The sequence below is a fragment of the Porites lutea genome, chromosome 7 (genome assembly GCF_958299795.1).
Source record: "Porites lutea chromosome 7, jaPorLute2.1, whole genome shotgun sequence".
NCBI classification, from domain to species: domain Eukaryota; kingdom Metazoa; phylum Cnidaria; class Anthozoa; order Scleractinia; family Poritidae; genus Porites; species Porites lutea.
In genome coordinates this window covers 28,908,688-28,928,493 of record NC_133207.1, presented here as the reverse complement: position 1 = coordinate 28,928,493, position 19,806 = coordinate 28,908,688, and the positions used below count along the sequence as shown (strand labels likewise).

Genomic DNA, 19,806 nt, shown 5'->3' with positions numbered 1-19,806 from the left:
ACGCTTGGAGAGTTCCCCAAATCGGACGGATGTAGTTGACACTGAAATACGATGTGTTTCTTACTTAAAAGCGAAGTCAGACTTCAGTTCAAGTAAATAGTATCTGATTTTATGAAAAACGGAAAGAATTTTAAATTTCGGAAAATTTTGGATCTACAAATTCTTCCTTTTTTCACACATCGATACACAGCTACTTATCAACAGCAAAAATTTGTATCAACCCGACGCTCTGCCAACTTTAATAGTTTAGTTGTAACGTTAGAATTTCCTCGCCTAGTCGATCTGTCACTGTAACCAGCTTACGTTTAGCAGGCGCAATGAGAGAGATTAAGAGTTACGTTTAAGACAAACGGCAAACGTCAGAGTGAAGTTGAGAATTTCTCAGAATAGAAAATAAGCAGATGAAAACTATCCAGAACAGTTCTTATGGATAAAACTGGCGTGAAACTACGTATTTTTGAGTAGATGTAATAAACAGTAAACGACAATTAAGGGGAAAACTTTGTCACGTGGTATAAATTCACGTTTGCTTTTTGGCGTAAACCTGATTCTTAATCTGTCTGTTAAGAGTCACGTTTACGGTATACGGCAATCGTCATATTCAAGTTGAGAATTTCTCAAAATAGAAAATGAGCAGATAAAAACAGCTCAATACTATTCTTATGGATAAAAATTGCGTGCAACTACTTATTTGTGTGTAGAAATAATGAACAGTAAACGACAAGTAATTGAGAAACTTGGTCACGTGGTACAGATTCGCGTTTGCCGTTTGACGTAAACGTGACGCTTAGCCTCTCTGATGACTCTCTGCCGTGACTCTCTCTCAATCTCTCTATTGTTAGAGCCGCTTGAAGACATCCAAATCTGATTACTTTTTAGGTGGGGAGGTGTTAAATTTAGGTATAGACACGAGGAACTCTTGCCATTTTACACAAACTATCTGGCTGAAAATCTGCTGCATAATCATTCAACGATTAAGCAAAACCTAGTACAAATGCATAGCCACAAACGATATCAGCTATATTTCTGTTATATTCCAAAACGGAATGGCCCGATCTATTTGATTTTCTAATCGCAATTTCCCTGTGTAAATGGAGAGTATCCCAAGTCTTTGAGGAAAGAGGGTTTTTCGGGATTGGCTCTTTCTTGTGCAAGAAAAGGAAAAATTGCACGCATTGGTCGACTTTTTGAGTTGGGATCAGTTTTGTTACATGTATCTCACCAGGTTTGGTTCAGATGCCAATACTAATGAACATTATTGTTATTTATTAGACAATATACTGTGATATATATTTCGACTAATTCTTTCGTCTCTAAAAGAAAGTCTTAACGGTAACCTTGTGGCCTTCTTTGTTGGTTAAATACATTTTTTTGACCTTAAAGTGGCACTGTCACGAGTTTAAAGACAAAACTCAAAAATGTCCATCGTTTACAACAATAAAAACGTTACTAAGACGTTTGTGTTTTGGTTAGAAGCGCTTAATAGGTGAAATGGACTATCAACAGTTTTTTCTTCGCCACGAACAAGGACAATTATGCTCTTTTATTTCGACTTGTGACATCATATCTTCGACAAGGTGTCGAAATTTAAACTTCTTTTTGCTTTTTCCTTTGATTCACTTGAAAACTATCCCTTTTTTCAAGTACTCGCTTATAATTTTAATAACCTTAGGAGACGAATTCCCGTGACATTGCCCTTATAAAGTTTTTGGAATACATACTTAAACTCAGATATCGAAACAAAGTTTAATTAGATAATTTTGTTACCCTATTTGTTTGTATCTTTGTACTCGAGTTTCTAGTGGTAAAAGCAAATTAACCCATTGACGATTAAAAAGTAAATCTATATAACAGTGGGCTTTCTGACGGTTGTCGAAAGCTTGCTGTTACAAATTATGTAGTTAGTCGAAAAAATGTGCGCCGACTTTAATTATCAATAAACATTTTGCTTTTGACCAGTCTAAAGTAGTAGAATTTACTATTGTTACTATTGTTGTTGTTGTTTATTTTGTGCACGACGAATGATCACAATAGATGCCCCTTTTGCAAGGCCTTGTCCACACTGATACGTTTTTCAGAAGTATGCGTTTTCGTTGTCATCGAAATGCATCGATCGTTCGCGTACATGTTACCGTTTTGATACGTTTTCGACTGTCCACATGTAAAACGTTCGAAAACGATTTTTTTCACCATTTTCAGCAAGTGAAGTATGTTTATTTTGCAACAAAACAATAAATGATAATAACAAAACGCAAAGAAGTAACAAAGCAAGGTTTCTGTAAAATACTCTGAAGAAAACTCCGTCCTCGGGGAAGTCTCTTATTAGAATTCATTCACTTAAGTGGGTGGGGTGGGGGTGAGCGCTTATTTGAGTTTGATTGGGAGGAGGAGGGGGTGGGCGCTTATTCGAGGCTGGGCGCTTATTAACCATTTCTGCCTTTAGGATGGGCGCTTATTCGAGGTGGGCACTAATTCGAGGTTGGGCGCTTATTCGAATAAAAATACGGTAAGTTGAACTCTGTGCGCATACTACAATAAGCGATATTTTCGGTCACCGTTTTTATTTTGATGCGTTTTCGACCGGTTTCGACCGTCCACTAATACGATATGTATGCGTTTTCGTTTTGATCCACTTTCAAGAGCGTTTTTGAATCGATGCGTTTTGGATGAAAACGCTCAGTGTATTAATCTGGACGGAAGGCTGAACGCGTGTATGCGTTTTCAAACGAGAAGGCGTTAATGTTGACGGGGCCTAAGTCAGTCTCATGCGGGAGTAATTCGCAAATCTCTGCTAAATGACGTCGAATTGTCTGTAGATATTCAGGGCATTGGATCTGTATGGCAAAGTGAAGAGAAATCAACGAAAAGTTAGCCAGTTTCCAATTTTGGCTCCGAGGCACAACGAGGGGAATAAAACAAAAGAAATCGCATTGAGATTTCGCGGATTTCGATAAATAATTAATTTCTTTTGTTTATTCCCCTAAACCTTGGAGCCAAGATTATACGTTTCTGAGAAACTGCCCACCTACCCCTCCCCTAAGCCAACATTAACACTTACTTTTCACTTAAGGCAAAATGTTGGCTTAGGGGAGGGGTAGGCCCGAATGAATTTGGCAATGCAAGTCCAATGACAACTCCCTTTGGGCACGAGTATGCAGCTTCTCCACAGTTTGCATAAGCAGCGAATTTTACGTTGGCATGAAGGTGATTTTGTCCTTTTCAGTAATTCGGTTTTGAAGGCAAGCTACTTCCCGGTTTCAAATCAAAGTTATAATAATAATAATAATAATAATAATAATAATAATAATAATAATAATAATAATAATAATAATAATAATAATAATAATAATAATAATAATAATAATAATATGAAATAATATGAAAACCGTAGTGATCCCTGTGGTTGTTGGTGCGCTTGGTACAGTGAAGAAGGGTATGGTAGAAAACATCAAGAAAGTATCAGAGAGAGCTAGTATGACAGAGATTCAAAAGATCTGCATGCTGGGGTCTGCACGAATCCTTAGAAAGGTGCTCAGTGTATGAACAGAATGATTGACTTGAGTGACTGACGCTCTAGGTGCATGGTTTGCGCCTGGCTGATGCGCAAAAAGAACACCAGCAAAGACTGTGATAATAGAGACAATAATAATAATAATAATAATAATAATTTAGAGCAAGCAGTTCCACATAGTGTTTCTTCGTCTACCTTTCCTGGTCGAAATGCAAGGTCGTAACGAGGTATATTTTTTGCCGATTGATCCACAGTTTTTGGCCTTAAATTGTCCAAATTGATACCAAAGGGAATCCCTGATACCATGAAAATATGTTGATCCCTTGATTCAAGTCAAACCCGGAATCTGGATTTGATGAACTGCGTAGATAGCATTCATCACTAGATTAACCAGATTCCTGTTCCCCCTAGACCACTTCTGATCTCAATCCCATACCTTGTGATCCCTAATCCCACCAAAGAGACAAACTTAAGGCAAGGGGCACACATACATCAACCCACGGCCTGGCCAGTACCTCACGCATGCGCACAGCCATATTACCCGGGCAGTGGCAGCCATTAACAGCTGTCTCGCCCTTATTTGGGCTCATCAGCATGGCATAGCCATCGGGTCAAAGGAGTGCTTTGCGCTCGCCTCGGCAGTAAAGGGTCTTTGAGACACGGGTTCCCTTCGTTCATTAGGGACTTTAAGATCCAACGACGCGACGGCGACAAGAGCGTCGCTTATCAAGTGAATTTGCGTTCTTTCAGTCTTTATAGTGATTATTCCTACCCACTTACTTTGTCAATTGTAGGCGAACCCTCCTGAAGCTGAATTTCAAGGGACCGTATTCAAGCTGAGAAAGAGAAATAAAATGTCGTCTTGCTTGTTTACGTCCTCCATAAAACGCGAAATAAGGCATTTTCACGTCGTAGTCGTGCAAAAACGGGAAAGAAATGTACAAAAAAGTGTGATGCACGTGCGAAGTTCTTGTTTTGCTAATTAAACCTATTGTGTTTTTGACGTTCTTGTTGTCGTCCGCGTCGTTGGATCTTAAAGTCCCTATTGACCCAATGGCTCTGCCTTGCTGATGATCCCAAATAAGGGCGAAACAGTTTTCCATGGCTACCACTGCCCGGGTAATATGGCTGTGTACACGCGTAAGGTACTGACCTGGCCGTGGGTCGGTGCATGTGTGCCCCTAAACCACGTTATGCCAACATCTGCCAGTTGTCGAACCGAAAAAAATAGAAACTGATCACTACACGTCTTAGTACTACTGTATTTGAAAACGACGCCCATGCTTTCCCCAGTTAGTGAGGCTTATCATCCTGGCCTGTCTCCTCCTTTCTTGAAATTTCACAAACTGTTTAAAGTGTATACGAAATGAAATTTTTTAAACTGATTTTCGTCCTTAGTTCTAAATGAATCAAGGAACGTTTCAGTAAAAACGAAATGTAGTCTGCGTGATATTTCATGATCGGGGAAGTGAAAATTCATTTTTTCCACTTGAACGGTGTTGTTTTACTAACCAAACAAAAGCGAACCGTAAGCAAGGTTTATTTTATCTTAGATATTTTGAGAACGGACCTCTGGAACCAGGGTAAGGCGAGAACGGATTAAACTCAAAGACTGATGGTATTCGGCCATATAAGGCCTACTTCCGAGACTTTCCGAGTGAAATGAAACCAGATTAGCTTGTACATTATAAATCTCTTGAATGTGGTGGTCAATTGAACCACCTTTTACAACAGCTAAAAAGTTTTCATTATTCTTTAAATATCTCGGAAATTTGTTTTTGAAACTTCCTTTGCAGTGAAGTAGCTGAGGTGGGTGGGATCGAAAAGCACTACTGCACCCTGTACCACGTTACCGGTCAGAATAAAATATGGACTGCGGACTACGGACTGGGTATAAAATACGGACTAGGTATATTAAAAGCCCGGACTGGAAGATATGGACTGGGTATAAAACACGGACTAGGTATAAGACGCGGACTGGATATAAAATACGGACTACCGATGGCTTTGGTAAAAATGATGCCTAATTGGTTCTAAATAAGGTAAAATAAGATCAATAGATCGCTAAATAGAACGACACGTGAGTTTACGTTAAAAATACTCCTAGAAATTCTTGGTGGAGATGTGCTGCCCAGTTTTCTGAATCCTGAGCCTGACCAAAATGCGATTTTCATCAACCATTTTTATACCTGGTCTTGGCTTCTAACAATCATGAAAGGGGTCACAAACGCGATGTACATGTTTACACGTTTACATTGGTCAGGAGCAGGGTGTAAATCATGTCGTTATAATCCTCGCTTAGCATATAACGTTGAATGATTTATTTTGATTATTATTCAAGTATAGCGATAGTTGAGTAATCCGTCCCCCCTAAATACCGATTTCTTACATCGCGGAATGCCTTTATATTGACCTTCTCGTCTGAGTTCTTCATTTCCTCATATCGCCAAGGCTTGATTTGAAATGAAATAGTGGCATCTGTGAGAATTTTACTCTGACTAACACCAATACTATTTTTCTTTATTTGGTGCTTCTTATTGTTTAAAACTATAAATTGAATTCTCTTCTAACTCCTCCTTTTTGTAAAATTCAGATTTTCTTGCTTTCCTTCTCCACATGACGGGGGAGAATAGACGTAAACTGCGCACGAGACCAGCTGAAGGAATTTTTTGTGTGTGAGGCAAGGAGCTGAGACTACTGTTTTATGCTAGTCCGCATTCCGTTTCTCTCAGTTTTACCTTTCTAAAGCTTTTTTTTATAATCATAGTCCGTAGTCCGCTTTTTATACTCAGTCCGGAGTCTGTATTTTAGTCAGAGTTTATATACCCAGTCCGTCGTCAGTGGTCCGCAGTCCTCAGTCATATTTTATACTGACCGACCACGTTACACTAATCTTCCACTTGACCACAACGCCTTTCACTCGTGATCAGGAAATTTCAAGAAACAGATTTTCCGATTAAGTCCAATATTAAATAAACATGAACTGTTTTTTCGGTCAAATGCCCCCTTCCTTCGTACCAACTGGCTCACGTGACCAAGTTCCCAAGGGAACTGGAAGGGTCAGTGCCCACCTGTGGAATATATTGAACTTAAAGTGGCTCGCTTGTCGCTCATTCTGGAAAGATGATATGACTGTCGTCACGACTTTGTAATCCTTTTCTTTTAATCTAAACCATGTCAAACAATACCTAAACAGAGTAGCGCGTGGACTGAAATCCCTCGAATGTCTTTTGCGGTCCATTCATTCGGGTGCAGATCAAACTAGCTGATGTTGTAGTTTGTAATTAATTGGCGAAAGTTTATATCTGCTCAAATTAACCATGAAATCTTCCAGATGGACCACAGTTTGGGCTGTTATACTGGTTATCTTTTTTTCGTTGTATGAGGTAAGTTTATCTTTAGTGCAAAGCCCTAAACTGGACAACATGGTTCTTTGAATTCAGTATTTATTTAAGTTTGTGTTGGTTTTGACGTATATTCACTGTATATTGTGCATTCTGATGGTTTCTGACATTGAGGATCTAAACGTCCTTTACACGCGAAGAAACTTAACACCATTTGCAGAGACTTTTTTAAACATTTAGGAGACACGTCTTCACTGTATATCGCTTTGGTTTGTTTCGATAACTTCTGATGAAGGCTAAAGTATAGGAAATATTAAAAGTTTTGACAAGTTCGACTGCCTTTCCAAAAGACTTATATATTTTCACAATTTATTTATAAAGCTTTCTATGGACTATAACAAATCTCTATTTTCTAAGCACTTGAAAAAAGTCGAAAGCACGCTGATTTTGACGATTGTAATTTCCTGTGTTAATTGCGACTTCTCTAATTGCAATTGAAATAACATTCACTGAAGATTTTCAAAAAATATGCATACACTAAAGGGATGATTTTGACCTTGGACCACCCTGGGTTTTTAATGCGTATTTATGTTAAAAATTGAGTAATTGTTCCTCGTTTCACTGAGTAATTTGATTTCAGTAATTTTGTTTTTTCGTTTCCTCCAGATTGTGAAAGACAGGGTATTTAAGATGAATTTTCACTGAGCTGATTTTTTTAAATTAAGTCTTTGTAGTATGAAACAATATTTCAAGGCAGCTCAGATCAGGGCTATGAGTTTCCATAGTCTAACTCTGAATTTAGTTTGCAATTAATAAGCCAAGTTTATTTAAAGTGATGAAGCTTTAATAAAGCAGTCCTGAATTACGTAAATTTTTGTCAGGGAATAAATTTTTATTGTATATCTGAGATTTGTAGATGGTTGACTGGTCGTGGGGTTTCATGTGTGCCTGCCTTTGATAAGTTACAGTGAAGATGCATGTGGTTTTAATAATCCTTGAAAGTGAGTTGACCTCTGTTTAACTGCACATCTCTTTAAAAACTATCTACAAACTTTTTTCACATGCAAAATTTGGTAACTTCAGGCTTTAATTCAGGCTTCAAGCCTACAAAATCTATTCCCAAATACATGTATAATTTATCAAGGTTATAAATGATATGTTCCAGCAAGTCAAAAAATATATCTGAAACAGTTTTAAATATTTATATATCAATGACCCAAGGTCACTATGTGTCAACACCACAATGGCTTCAATTTAATTTGGAAAGGTATCTGTTACAGAGATTTGTTAATGTTATTATTTCAATTTCAACACCCATTTGATCTGATTTGATTGGCCTGCATGCATCTGGCTATGCGGAAAAGGAAAAAACAGAAGTGTCAACTGATGGATTAATTTTGCTTCTTAATTTGGTCAATAACCAGGCAAATGAGGGATGAATGTTGATAAGAGACAGTGCAGCCCTGAGTCAAAGCTAAGATTGAGCCTTGAATAGTTTTTTTTTGCGATCAAAGCAGTTGCTATTATATAATTCTACCCAAATTTGCCTAATGTTATGTAATATGGGCACTGGATTCCTGGAAATTTTTGAATGTGGAATCTGGACTCCAGGGATTTGGAATCTGAAATTCAACACAAGAAAACCAGAATCCCACTAACGATTAGAATCTGGAATCCCAATTCCGTTGACAGGAAATCCGGAATCCAGTTCCTAGAATCCGGAATCTAAGACTGTCCCGGATTACCTTATGTGGGGCGTTCTATAGTAATTCTGATAGAAGTTTTTCTGGCATAAAATAAACCCGGTGTTTTTCTTTTGTCAAATCTGATCTGTCATATCAGAATGCAGGATTTAATGCAATTCTCCTTGTGTAAAATAGTTAGTTCTTTTGAACACATCTTGAAAAAGTTTTAAAAAAAGAACTTGAACTATCTAGTTGAATATTATAGGTGAATATGGGATTATCATGTTACTTAGAAAGATTGTATTTGAAAAAATATGTGAGACTGCCAAAAGAAAAGTGCATGTTACTTGTATTTCTGGTCACCTCTGTATTTTCGTCACCTGAACCTGCCAAAACATGTTCTTGAATTATTTTCAGTATCGATTACATGAAGTACTGTATGCTACTGCTAGCTATTTTTGAGTGTACAGATTATGCAATGTTACATAATGTGGTTACCGTTATGCTGTTTACTTGTTGAGCATGCAGCTAAATTTTATTTAAAAACAGAACTGCTGAAAGCATTTTTTGCACCATTTCAGGAAAAACTATGTGGTAAGACGAGTCGTGATATTTAATGAGTGGAATTATACTGAAAAAAATTCACTAATAGACATTTTATTGTGGATTTCTATTGAGTCTGTTCCAGACAAATTGTCATACTCCTGAAAATAAGCTGTGCTAAACAGACAAATCATCACCAGCATTTCTTTCAAGTATAATTCTAAGTCCTGTCCTCAGCCATTTTTCCAAGCTAAAGTGCCTTTCCTCCATTGGACTCTTCACAGATCAAAATATACTTTAATATTTTGATTAAACTAAATAAATAATTTAACCATTTACCATTTTACTCTAATTATCAAACTGTATAGAATTTAATTACTATTTAATAAGATAAGGTTGATAATCTAGTTTGTGCAAAGGGGGGAAACTTATTTGTTATACAAAAAGCTTAAAGCCAGCTTTAATTTCTGATAAAATTTAAATGTTTTGGTGGACTTCTCAGTAGTAATACTTCTTAGTATATGAAATATAATATTGAATAAATGTTTTCCTTATTTATTTTTTAAAGCCTGTGAGTCCTAAAGGAACCTTGTCAATTCAGTTGTTGGATTTCAATAATCCTAGTGGTAAAGATTACAGTGGATCTTGTTGTGATTGCTGTGGAGCATTTGGTTGGTGCCCCAATGACTGTGAAAACTTCTTCCAAATCTATGTGGCATCATATCCGTTTTCAATATTTAGCTTCTTTAATCCATGGAAACGATGGGAGACCTACGTCTTGGGAGATGATAGTTTCACTTTTCCAGGGTATGGTCATATCATTGGTAAAGATGGTCTTAGAAATCCGCTGACTTATCATTTTGATGGACCTTGGCCGGTAAGATATTATTCTCTTTGTGTTTTTTTTAATTGCCTGACATTTTATGGTATAAGGATTGAAGTCTGACTTCAGCTATGTATATTTATTATATCTGTTGTTATCCGCATTTTAATATGACATCATTAAGTGACAAACTTGGTCCATTGTTTTGACTGTTTCGCCAAGGGGGGGGGGGGGTACTCTTGGGAATTCTTGGTGGGGGTGTGCTGCCCGTTCTCCAAATCCTGACCTGATTTCAGACCAAAAAATGTATTTTTCCACACCTGTTTTCAGACCAGACCTCTAAAATCCATACCCGTTTTCAGACCTGGCCTTTAGGCAGAAATTATGTTATCATTACTTAGATTAGAGCGCAAACTAAAAAATTCTTCAAATCCATTTCGAATTTGCAATATTTTTCTTTCTTTCTTGCTCATTTGGAATTGAAACAATGAAGATGTTCATACAATCCTGTAGTTCCCTCAAAAACCATTCCCGATTCCAGAGCAAAATGGGCAAAGTGTATTCCCGTTTTCAGACCAAAACGGTGTAAAAACCCTTCCCAATGAGGGGGCACATACCTATAGCTTATATAAGGGAGTAAACCCCCCCCCCCCCACTGCTGTTTCTGCACTCGTTTTGGTGATAAATTATGATGATGACAGTTAGTATTTTTACAGCTAGGAAAACACTGAAGTAATTTGGACAAGTAGCTTCAAAATAAGAGCAAAAGCAAGATCAGGGGGGGGGGGGACCTGAGCAAGATAAAACAACATTATTTGTCAGTAAGTCTCTCTTCAGAGATGCGTTTGCTCAGGTTGCATATTTAAATGTTTGTCAGAAAAGAGTTTAAGTTCAGCTTTTACTGTCAAAACCATCGTTTTCCCTGATGTGCTCTGCCTTTGAATGTTACACCAAAACTTGGTTCCTTCTCTGCAGATGGATCAAAGACAGTGGTTTCAGCACTATCAATACATCTACTGAACATTGTAATGAGTTGAATTTGCATGTGAACTTGTTTTTTTTTTTTCAGTCTGATGACTGTCAGAAATAATGCTGAATATGTGTAACAATATCAGGGCTGTCATTAAGAGCTGGGAGTCGGGGATTTCCCTCGGCTACTATGAGTGTGGCCCCCCGCCAACTTAACCCTGTATATGCATTTAAGAACCACATACTATATAAAACATTGAAAAACAAGCAAAAAAGAATACATTAATAGGAAAAAGTAGGGGTCCTCCTGACAGGTAATTTTTGGCTCGTCACCCAAGCAGTTCCTAACCCCACATTCCAAGGGTTAACTTGAGTGCCACTCCAAGTTTCAAAAGGGTTTGCAAAATTGATATTTTATTTTCTAGTTAGGCATTTTTATTCTTGCTGAATGAAATACATGTATGTGAAAATTAGTGAGAATAACAATTTTTTGTATCATTACCAAAGGCCACTTTCCATAGTAATTGACTAAAAACTGGTGGACCTTTCATTATGATAACCGTATATTGCTAGCCTTGACTTGCTTGGTGCAAAGTTTTATACATGTATATGCAGCCTGTGAAAAAATGTTATTACAATTCATTACACAAAACGTAGAACTTTTAGATGTACACATATGTCAGTGAAACTAAATTATTTTGTTTGGTTTTTTTTTTTTCACACAGGGAGCATTTAGCCTTCAGTTAACTGTTTATGATGATGACAATGGGAATTTATTTGGCATTGGAAGTTCTGATGATCTTGTTGACTCCATTGCACATGGTGTTACCAATGTACCAGCGCAAAAGGACCTTCAGAGTGCTGTTGCTAAGAGTATATCGGTAAGAAAACTGCACAGTATATTATTTTCCATCTCTTACTTTAGGGAAAACTGTGGGATAGAGTGTTTTCACATGACGTCACGGCGGCCATATTGGTGTCCCAAAACAATAAAACGGCGTCCATGTTGGTGTCCCAAACCAGTCCTCTGGGAGTTGAACTCTTTTCTTATGCAAACGCTTTCTTTTGTTCTAATAAATTTGCATATATGCTGGCCACGTGAGTGAAAACGCTCTATACAGGGTATTTAGGTTGGAATTATTCTTTACTGTACATTGTGAAAAAAATTATTACATATTCTCCCTAAGACTTGGGTTAAAATTGTATTGAAATCACTTATGGAAATGACTAAAGAAATGACTAAAAAAGTAAAAAATAATATTATTAGGCATACAAAACTGTAATGAAATTGCTTAAATTATACCGTGTTCAAGATTATATACAAACTGTATACTTACCACATTAACCACAATTCGTTATAATGGAATGGTGCATTCTTGGGTATCCTGGCTTAGCATTTGCAGTGGTTTTTTAAGTCGTCATTTACTTTCATTTTTGCATTTTTAAGACTATAATATAATATGTGCTGCATAATTTGATGGAACAGGATTTTCTAGAAGCCTCTATTAAAGTTAAAACCATTTAAAGGCTTAATTAATTAAGGCTCCATTTTTGTTTGGTTCAGTTGACTGGCAGGCGATCCACCACAAGAATTGTGGTTCGTGTATACTGTGATGCCAATTACTATGGTGCAGATTGTAATACACTCTGTATTGGACGGGACGATAGCAGTGGTCACTACTATTGTGATAAAACTACAGGAAACAAAGTTTGCTTAAATGGCTGGAGGGGAAGAAACTGCCTCACCCGTAAGTATTAAAAAAGACATTTAAAAAAAGTTGGTAGTGATCACTTCTTTAATTCTCTTCCGACTTTTGACTTAACACTGGTTGACCAAGAAGTGAATGTATAGACTTCAAAGGGAAATTTATGAAAATACTGATATTCTAATTCAGTATTTTTGGAGCTAGTACTGGGATAATAGAGTCTCTCTTTAACTCTGAACTCTTCATAGTGCACAGAAGGGGCATGGACTCTAGAAACATATTTACTTTTTCTCTTTCTGGAATTAGATACAGTCTTAGAATTAAACTCCAGAGAAAATCGGTGAGATTTGACTAATAGAATTTGACTAATTGAATTTTGAAACAGTGTATATTGACTTTTTCATTGACATTTTCACTGTGGTTGCCATTGTGGTTAACTAATGCTCCCTAATGAAATAATGAAAGGGGCAGTCTTAAAGGACATTGTCTAAAGAAAGTATGAACTACAGAACTGAAATTTCCAGAGGGGAGTTGCATTCAATCGAATGAAAATCCCTCTGTTAGGTGGGGTGGGGGTATTGATGATTTTTGTAACAGCACAGTTGCAAAATTAATTTAGTAGTTCAATATACACTGACAAAGAAAATGAATAGACAATTCAATATTGGAGTGCCTTTTGGCACTTTCAGTTTGAATGGTCATACCATAAGATTTCACAAATGCATGTATAACAAGAACAGTAGTGTTGAATCTCGCTTGCTTGGAGCCCATGGGGCCTTGGAGATAAGTTTTGTTGTCAAAGGCGCTGGTGTTGTTATGCTACTTTTTCATTTTGAATACAAAATGAGTGTTATATGTTGTAATGTAAATACTCAAAATGTAAAAATTGCAAGGAGAGACAGGCTGCAGATCTTAGCTTCACACCGGTGTGAAACTTTTGAAAACTTTTTACATATGGATGTTGTTCCAGTGAGGAGAACTCTTTCAGGGATTTTACACTCCAAAAATTGAACAATGATTTTTATCAGTATAGATATATATACATATATAGCTTCTATGTAGAGGACCAAAATACGGCTCGGTACAGTTTATCTTCAGTACAGGAAAAATGTGTAAGTTTAGCAGAACCTTATATAACAGACAGTTAATTCAGTTTGCGCGAATTCCTGTTGAATTTGTTGTCCGTTTTATATTAAAGAATTAAGATCTCAAAATCGTGTGAAAGGAACATTTTCCATAGCTGCCTAGTATCTGCTTTTGATATCTCCATACAGTTAACTGATGTTTACCTGATCTCAGAGTACAATTTTTAGAGCTGTACACGGCATGTATTTGATCTTAGTATCACTGGGATTAAGTGTTTCATTTTCCAGGAAAATCTCACTATCTCAACAAAACAATCACTGACCCAGTCAGACTCGGAGTAGTTTACTTAAATTTAGTGCTGAGTACAGCAAACGGGGTTATATTCTGTAAAATCCCAGTCTGCGGTCCACAATGACATCACCACGATCCAAAATAACTCTTATTTCATTTTTTTTTAACCGATCCTCAATCCCTGATCCCCGATCCTCGATCCTAGTTTTCCAGTAAACCTCAAAGTTTTGCTCATTAATTAAGATTGTTCTTTTTTTCAACGTCACCTCTTAACGACTACAAAAATCTACAGTTGTATCAATTAAATACATACAACAAAGTGAATCTATTTAACTGTAGAGTTCCAGTAATTGCGACAATATTCTGAGAAACGTAACACCTCAATACACTACAAAACAGGATTTCCCTGCTATAATATTTCCTCATCGAGGTATTTACTTTTTAATACACATGCATAATTACACAAAAATCAAGGGCCATGAATCAGGGAAAATTACATCTTTGCCAAACAGTGAAAAATGTGATCAGCTTACATGCGTCATTTCAGTCATCGCTGAAAATAACCCTGCTCATCACGAGACTTATTTGCATACAACCAAAGTTGTCATGATTCTTTCCCCAGTTTCCACAGTCTCTGCTAGCAACGCCTGGGACCATGGCTGACCATTTGGGGAAGACCAATGAGTCTTGCTCTACTGAAACAAGCTCGACTAAAAACATAATAGAACTCTCTCATTGACAGGGAGGACTGGGAGACTCGAGTATTGTCAGTTGAAAGAAATTTTTGTTGTTGTTATGACTTGACAGTCATATTCAATCTTTTATTATAAGCTCTTGTTGAGTGCGGTGTTTTTGGATCATGTTTCTTATAGGGGGTGTTGACCCATATCTCAAATAACTCATCAGTCAACATGAAAATGAAGAAATGATCGTTGCAGTGAACTCAATTTAATATGCAATTGCGTAAAGACGCCTGAAAAAAAAAATCAGGACTTCAACCGGGTTTGAACCCGTGACCTCGCGATACCAGTGTGATACTCTACCGACTGAGCTATGAAGCCACTGACGTTGGGAGCAGGTCAATAATAATAATTGTCAGTCAACATATCTGTCACTATATCGGTAGAGCGTCCGCTCAGTCAAGAGTCAGTTGATACATCAGCCGCGTGGCGTTTTACAGATGATTGAGTATTGGGGACAGATCGACCGACAGTTGGTTGCTATAGCATCGGTAGTTTTTCTGCAATTTATCAGTGAGCTCTGGGTCGAGTATTAGTAAGGAATCGGTGGTCTACCTGTTAACAATTGCATTGACTGTACAACTTTTTTTCCCCATTCTAATGTCCCCAAGGCTTTTCCCTTTGTTTGAAGGTACCTGTCAACTGTCATGTGGTGGACACTTAATTACTACTACATATCAGCTGCAGCTGATACTAGATTGATCAGTCACTAAATCGTGGGCTATTTTCATGTATTGGTAGATATCGCAGGTGTCTGTCGGTCGACATATCGGTCACAATATTGGTAGAATGTCAGTCAAGAGTCTGAGCGACAGTCAACCGAGGTATTGGCCATTATGTCAAATAAGTTTCGGTGATCTGTTGGTGACCCATCAGCAAAGTAATGACCCACTATTGAGCGACTGTCAACCAATAGACTGTAGTGGCCAACTCTTAGTCCAGAATCTTCTGAGACTCAAGTGAGACTTCAGTGAGACTCATTTGAGACTCAACTGTATACTCAACCGACACTTGAACGATGTGTCGACCAAGATGACGGCCAATATATTGGTTGACATCCCCTGTAAGGCACATTATCTGAGCTTTCAATAAAAGCACAAATAATAATAATTATATTGAGGATACCTCCTCTATCTCCTCCTGGCATGCGTGCTGTTCATGTCTGTGATTGCAAGGGAGATCTTATCTTTTCATTTGTCTTCAATTTGTTTTAGCAATCTGCAAGAGTGGTTGTGATCCAAATCATGGTTCATGCACAGTTCCATACACATGTGTGTAAGTTCAGTTGTGGTTCAAGCCAAGCTTTTACAGCTGTAACTTGTTAACTTTTGAAAAGTTTTGATATGAGACCAATATATTAAGTTTGATTTTTACAGCATTCTTTGGAAGAAAATATTCCATTCTTCAGTTGAAGAATTAAAAATTCAAAATAAATTATGTTTGGATTGAATTAGTAAGACGTCAATCATAAAATCTCTAGAAGTGAATGAATTATCTGACAATTACTGTTTGGCGGGGTTAATTATTATCCAACTGAATCTTTAGAACAAACTTTTGCATCTGTTGAAAGAGCGGGATTAGCTGTTCCTAGTGTTTATAAAAATGACTGAAAAATGAAGAATGTGGTCATCAGGGTTGTCAAAAGCAGCTGGCTGCCGGAGAAAATGGCCACCTATTTGGTTAGTATCGACCGGCTACTCTGCTTGGCATTTCTTTATGGATGGCGTTTTTTTATAAAAAAAATATCCCTGGGCTGGCTGCTTACTTTGACAACTCAGCCATCTACTTCAAAACTTTCTGACAATCCTGGGCCATTACGCGGCTGAGCGGTTAGGGTGCTGGACTTGCAGTTCGGAGGCCCCGAGTTCAAGTCCCGCCTGGCTGCTAGTTGGATTTGTACTCAGTATAGTCCTGATTTCAAATCCTCGACCACGCTTGTAAAGGGCCGACTAGCTCCGACTGCCTCCGGCCAGTTGGAATTCTAGCCTATGTTTGATTTGAATAATTTGTTTCAGGAATTTGCTCGGCCCCACTGCGGAGGGTAAATAAAGGAATTCTTTTTTTCTCTTCTCCAGCTTTCCCTCTCCTCACCCTTTCTTGTTTCCTCTTGATTTTGAGATTTGTTGGACCTAGAAAAACATTTGTTTTGGGCTTTTTCCAGTCATGTAGCTGTGATGTTCATTAGGCCCCTTTCTGAAAAAAAAAATCCAAAAATATTTGGAATCTCAGTTGCAAGTTGTGAGTTACTAACTTGTAAGAAATTATATTATTTTGATATTGCTTCAGGTGTGACAGTGGTTGGGTAGGGTCTGATTGTGATCGATGTGCAAGGAAACAGGGATGCTCAGGTATGATGTTTAACAATATTTTTTGTAATTATTATAATCATTTTTTTTAATGAGGCTGAGTATGATGTGATGAATCATGCAGATTGAGGAGAATCAGAGGCTGAAAAACAGCCTCCGAGATCTACATACACATTCGTTTACTTTTCTAACACATGAAAGCCCAATTCAATAATTGTTTTGTTATTTAAAATTCAAAATAATGATATGTTGAGTTAACAAGCTTACCCTCTCGTATACTTTCTTCAAAACATTGGCTCATTTCTTGGCAAGGTTTCTTGCTGATTCCACAAAAAGTATATAATTAAACATCCATTGTTGAGCAATACAGTTATTCTTGCATTCTTGCATTCAGTCTTGGTCAGAAATTCAGCTATTTTGTCTTCAGCCATGAATGCTATTTTTTTTAGTTGGAAACGAGATTGATCATGAGGTTATTTGGCAAATACATGTATCACCAAATTGATGGTATCTTGGCATCTTCCAACTAATGTACCAGCTGGTTATTATTAGGCTAGGCTAGGCTACGAATCTGTGTACTGAAGTCCACGAGTCGAGTAGCTTAAATGTCTCAGCTAAGCAGATTGTTGAAGCTTGTGAAAGTTGTTATGTTTTAATACATGCCATCTGCTGGTCTTCTAATCATCATACTTGCGATTTTTTTGTGGTAGCTCAAGGGTATTGTGTACAAGGGAATGATTGTAATTGTTTTCCTGAATGGACTGGTCCTAACTGTGATCAAGGTAGTATAATCTTTTGTAGCTCTGTATACTTTTTACTAAAATCTTGTTTTATCTTCTTTTCATTCCTTTTAAACAACACAACATTATATTCTTAGACACCTACAGTGTATATTAATCATTTGGTGGATACAAGTTTCTAAAGCTACATGTACCCCTGACATCTTTGACCTTAGACAATAAATTTACATGTATAAGTACCTCTCTAAAATATAAACTCAAGGTGAGAGCATCCCTGGCCTACAACTCTGTATACACTCATCCTGTGAGATGCGGCACTTTCAGCTAATTGGCATGGAATATTCATCAGCAAAACCATTGCAAGCAGTAGTATCTATTTTTTGATGTGCAGTGTGTTTGCTTTTAAAGTATTCAAAATACAACCTCATACAATACAGGTTTTCAAATTTTCAAGAAAACTTCACCAGTACCTTGCAAGCAGAGGTTTGAGTTTCCTTTGCTTCCAGCATGACTTTTAGCATTTATGAAGTCATTCGCATCGCTGTCAGTTGTGTAGTTGGTTTGTTTACGCCCTTGAGAGAAACTCAAACCAACTATGTAACTGACAGTGATGCAAACAACTTCATAAATGCTAAAAGCCGTTCCAAAAAGAAACCTCTGCTCACAGGGTATGTTGCAATATCCCCCTAGTAATTATCTGTGACCTAGAGAATTGATTGCAGTGGAACCTTGATATAATGAAGAGCCAAAATATGTTCTCTATAACAAGGTCATTGTTACTTGGGCAAAGAATATACATGCAGTTTGTTATATACTGAAGACTACAAAGAAGTTTGTTTTATCGAGTTTCCACCGTATCCACCTTTTTTCACCGTCCTGTTTTTTTGCTTATCTTTAGACTTAAATAAGTGTCGCAGCCCAGGACTGTGCCAAAATGGAGGTACTTGTATTAATACTGGTCCTGATCAGCATCGCTGTGATTGTCCCCCAGGATACATGGGTGATGACTGTGGAACAGGTGAGCTTTTTCTCTAAGGTGTTGTCCTTATACCCATCATGTTTTTGAAAAGAGTATTTGAAAGTTCATTATTGTGTGATAATTTAGAGCCAAGCAATCATTTTCTAGAAGGATTGATTTTGTCTTTGCATGTACTATAATTATATTGACAATTTTTGTGATTTACAAGTAATTTGTTTGCTAGCATTAAGTTCCATTCACCATTCACCATTCACCGAGTCCATGATGCACCTTGTTTGCCCCCCAAAATTTTACATAACCATTGTTTTCAATTTCTCTTGGGACGACTGTAATACCCAGGAGAAATTGGAAACAATGGTTATTGTAGTGCAAGGTGTTAAATTATAAATATCAATTTTTTTGTGCTTTTAGATATCAACCTTTGTGCCTCTAGACCCTGTCAGAACAATGCTTCTTGTGAAAACTTTAGGACATTTTACACCTGTAACTGTGCTGCTGGATTTGAAGGGGTCAATTGTCAAACAGGTAAAAACCTTGTGTCAGTGCGACTTCAGCCAGCTGGGAAAACAGCCGATATTTCGTGAAGCCAACACTGGTTTCCCTGTGACATGATGTATGAGAGAAAAAAGCAAAGGAATTCCATACTGATGATGTGTCACCACCCAGATCTGGGTAGTGCTTCTGATTGGTTTTAAATTTGCTTCATCCAATCAGAAGCAATATCCAGATCTGATCAGTATGGAATATCTGGCCTTATTTCTCAGACATCATTTCGTGGAGAAATTAGAGGTGGCGTCATGAAATGTTGGCTGTTTTGTAAGGCTAGTATGATGTTTTCAGCCTTAAAAGTGTCGAAAAATTGTTTGAAAATTAAGCCTTTTTGTGAGCTTAAAAGCAGAAATTAGGAGGAAGTGTTAATCTGGTGTGTATAATTACTCTTTCTTTACAGATATAGATGAGTGTAAACAGGATCCATGTCAGAATGGGGCATCATGCAAGGTAAATATTATGAACTGACATTACAATATATTTTTCCCACGTCAAGTACATGGGTATGGCAGAAAATAAAGCCCCTTCAGGGCT

At 37.4% G+C, this 19,806-nt stretch overlaps 1 protein-coding gene across 1 annotated transcript in view; it reads left to right on the top strand.

Annotated features, from left to right (window-relative positions):
- The first annotated feature begins 6,601 nt into the window (after positions 1-6,601).
- LOC140942491 (uncharacterized) overlaps positions 6,602-19,806 on the top strand; it is a 31,372-nt gene continuing 18,167 nt past the window's right edge. Inside the window, exons 1-10 of the mRNA XM_073391402.1 lie at positions 6,602-6,897; positions 9,652-9,960; positions 11,601-11,756; positions 12,440-12,623; positions 15,913-15,973; positions 16,985-17,046; positions 17,715-17,786; positions 18,643-18,762; positions 19,135-19,248; positions 19,673-19,722. Coding sequence (XP_073247503.1) covers positions 6,832-6,897; positions 9,652-9,960; positions 11,601-11,756; positions 12,440-12,623; positions 15,913-15,973; positions 16,985-17,046; positions 17,715-17,786; positions 18,643-18,762; positions 19,135-19,248; positions 19,673-19,722 — 1,194 coding nt within the window. The 5' untranslated portion in view covers positions 6,602-6,831. The remainder of the gene's footprint in view (positions 6,898-9,651; positions 9,961-11,600; positions 11,757-12,439; positions 12,624-15,912; positions 15,974-16,984; positions 17,047-17,714; positions 17,787-18,642; positions 18,763-19,134; positions 19,249-19,672; positions 19,723-19,806) is intronic.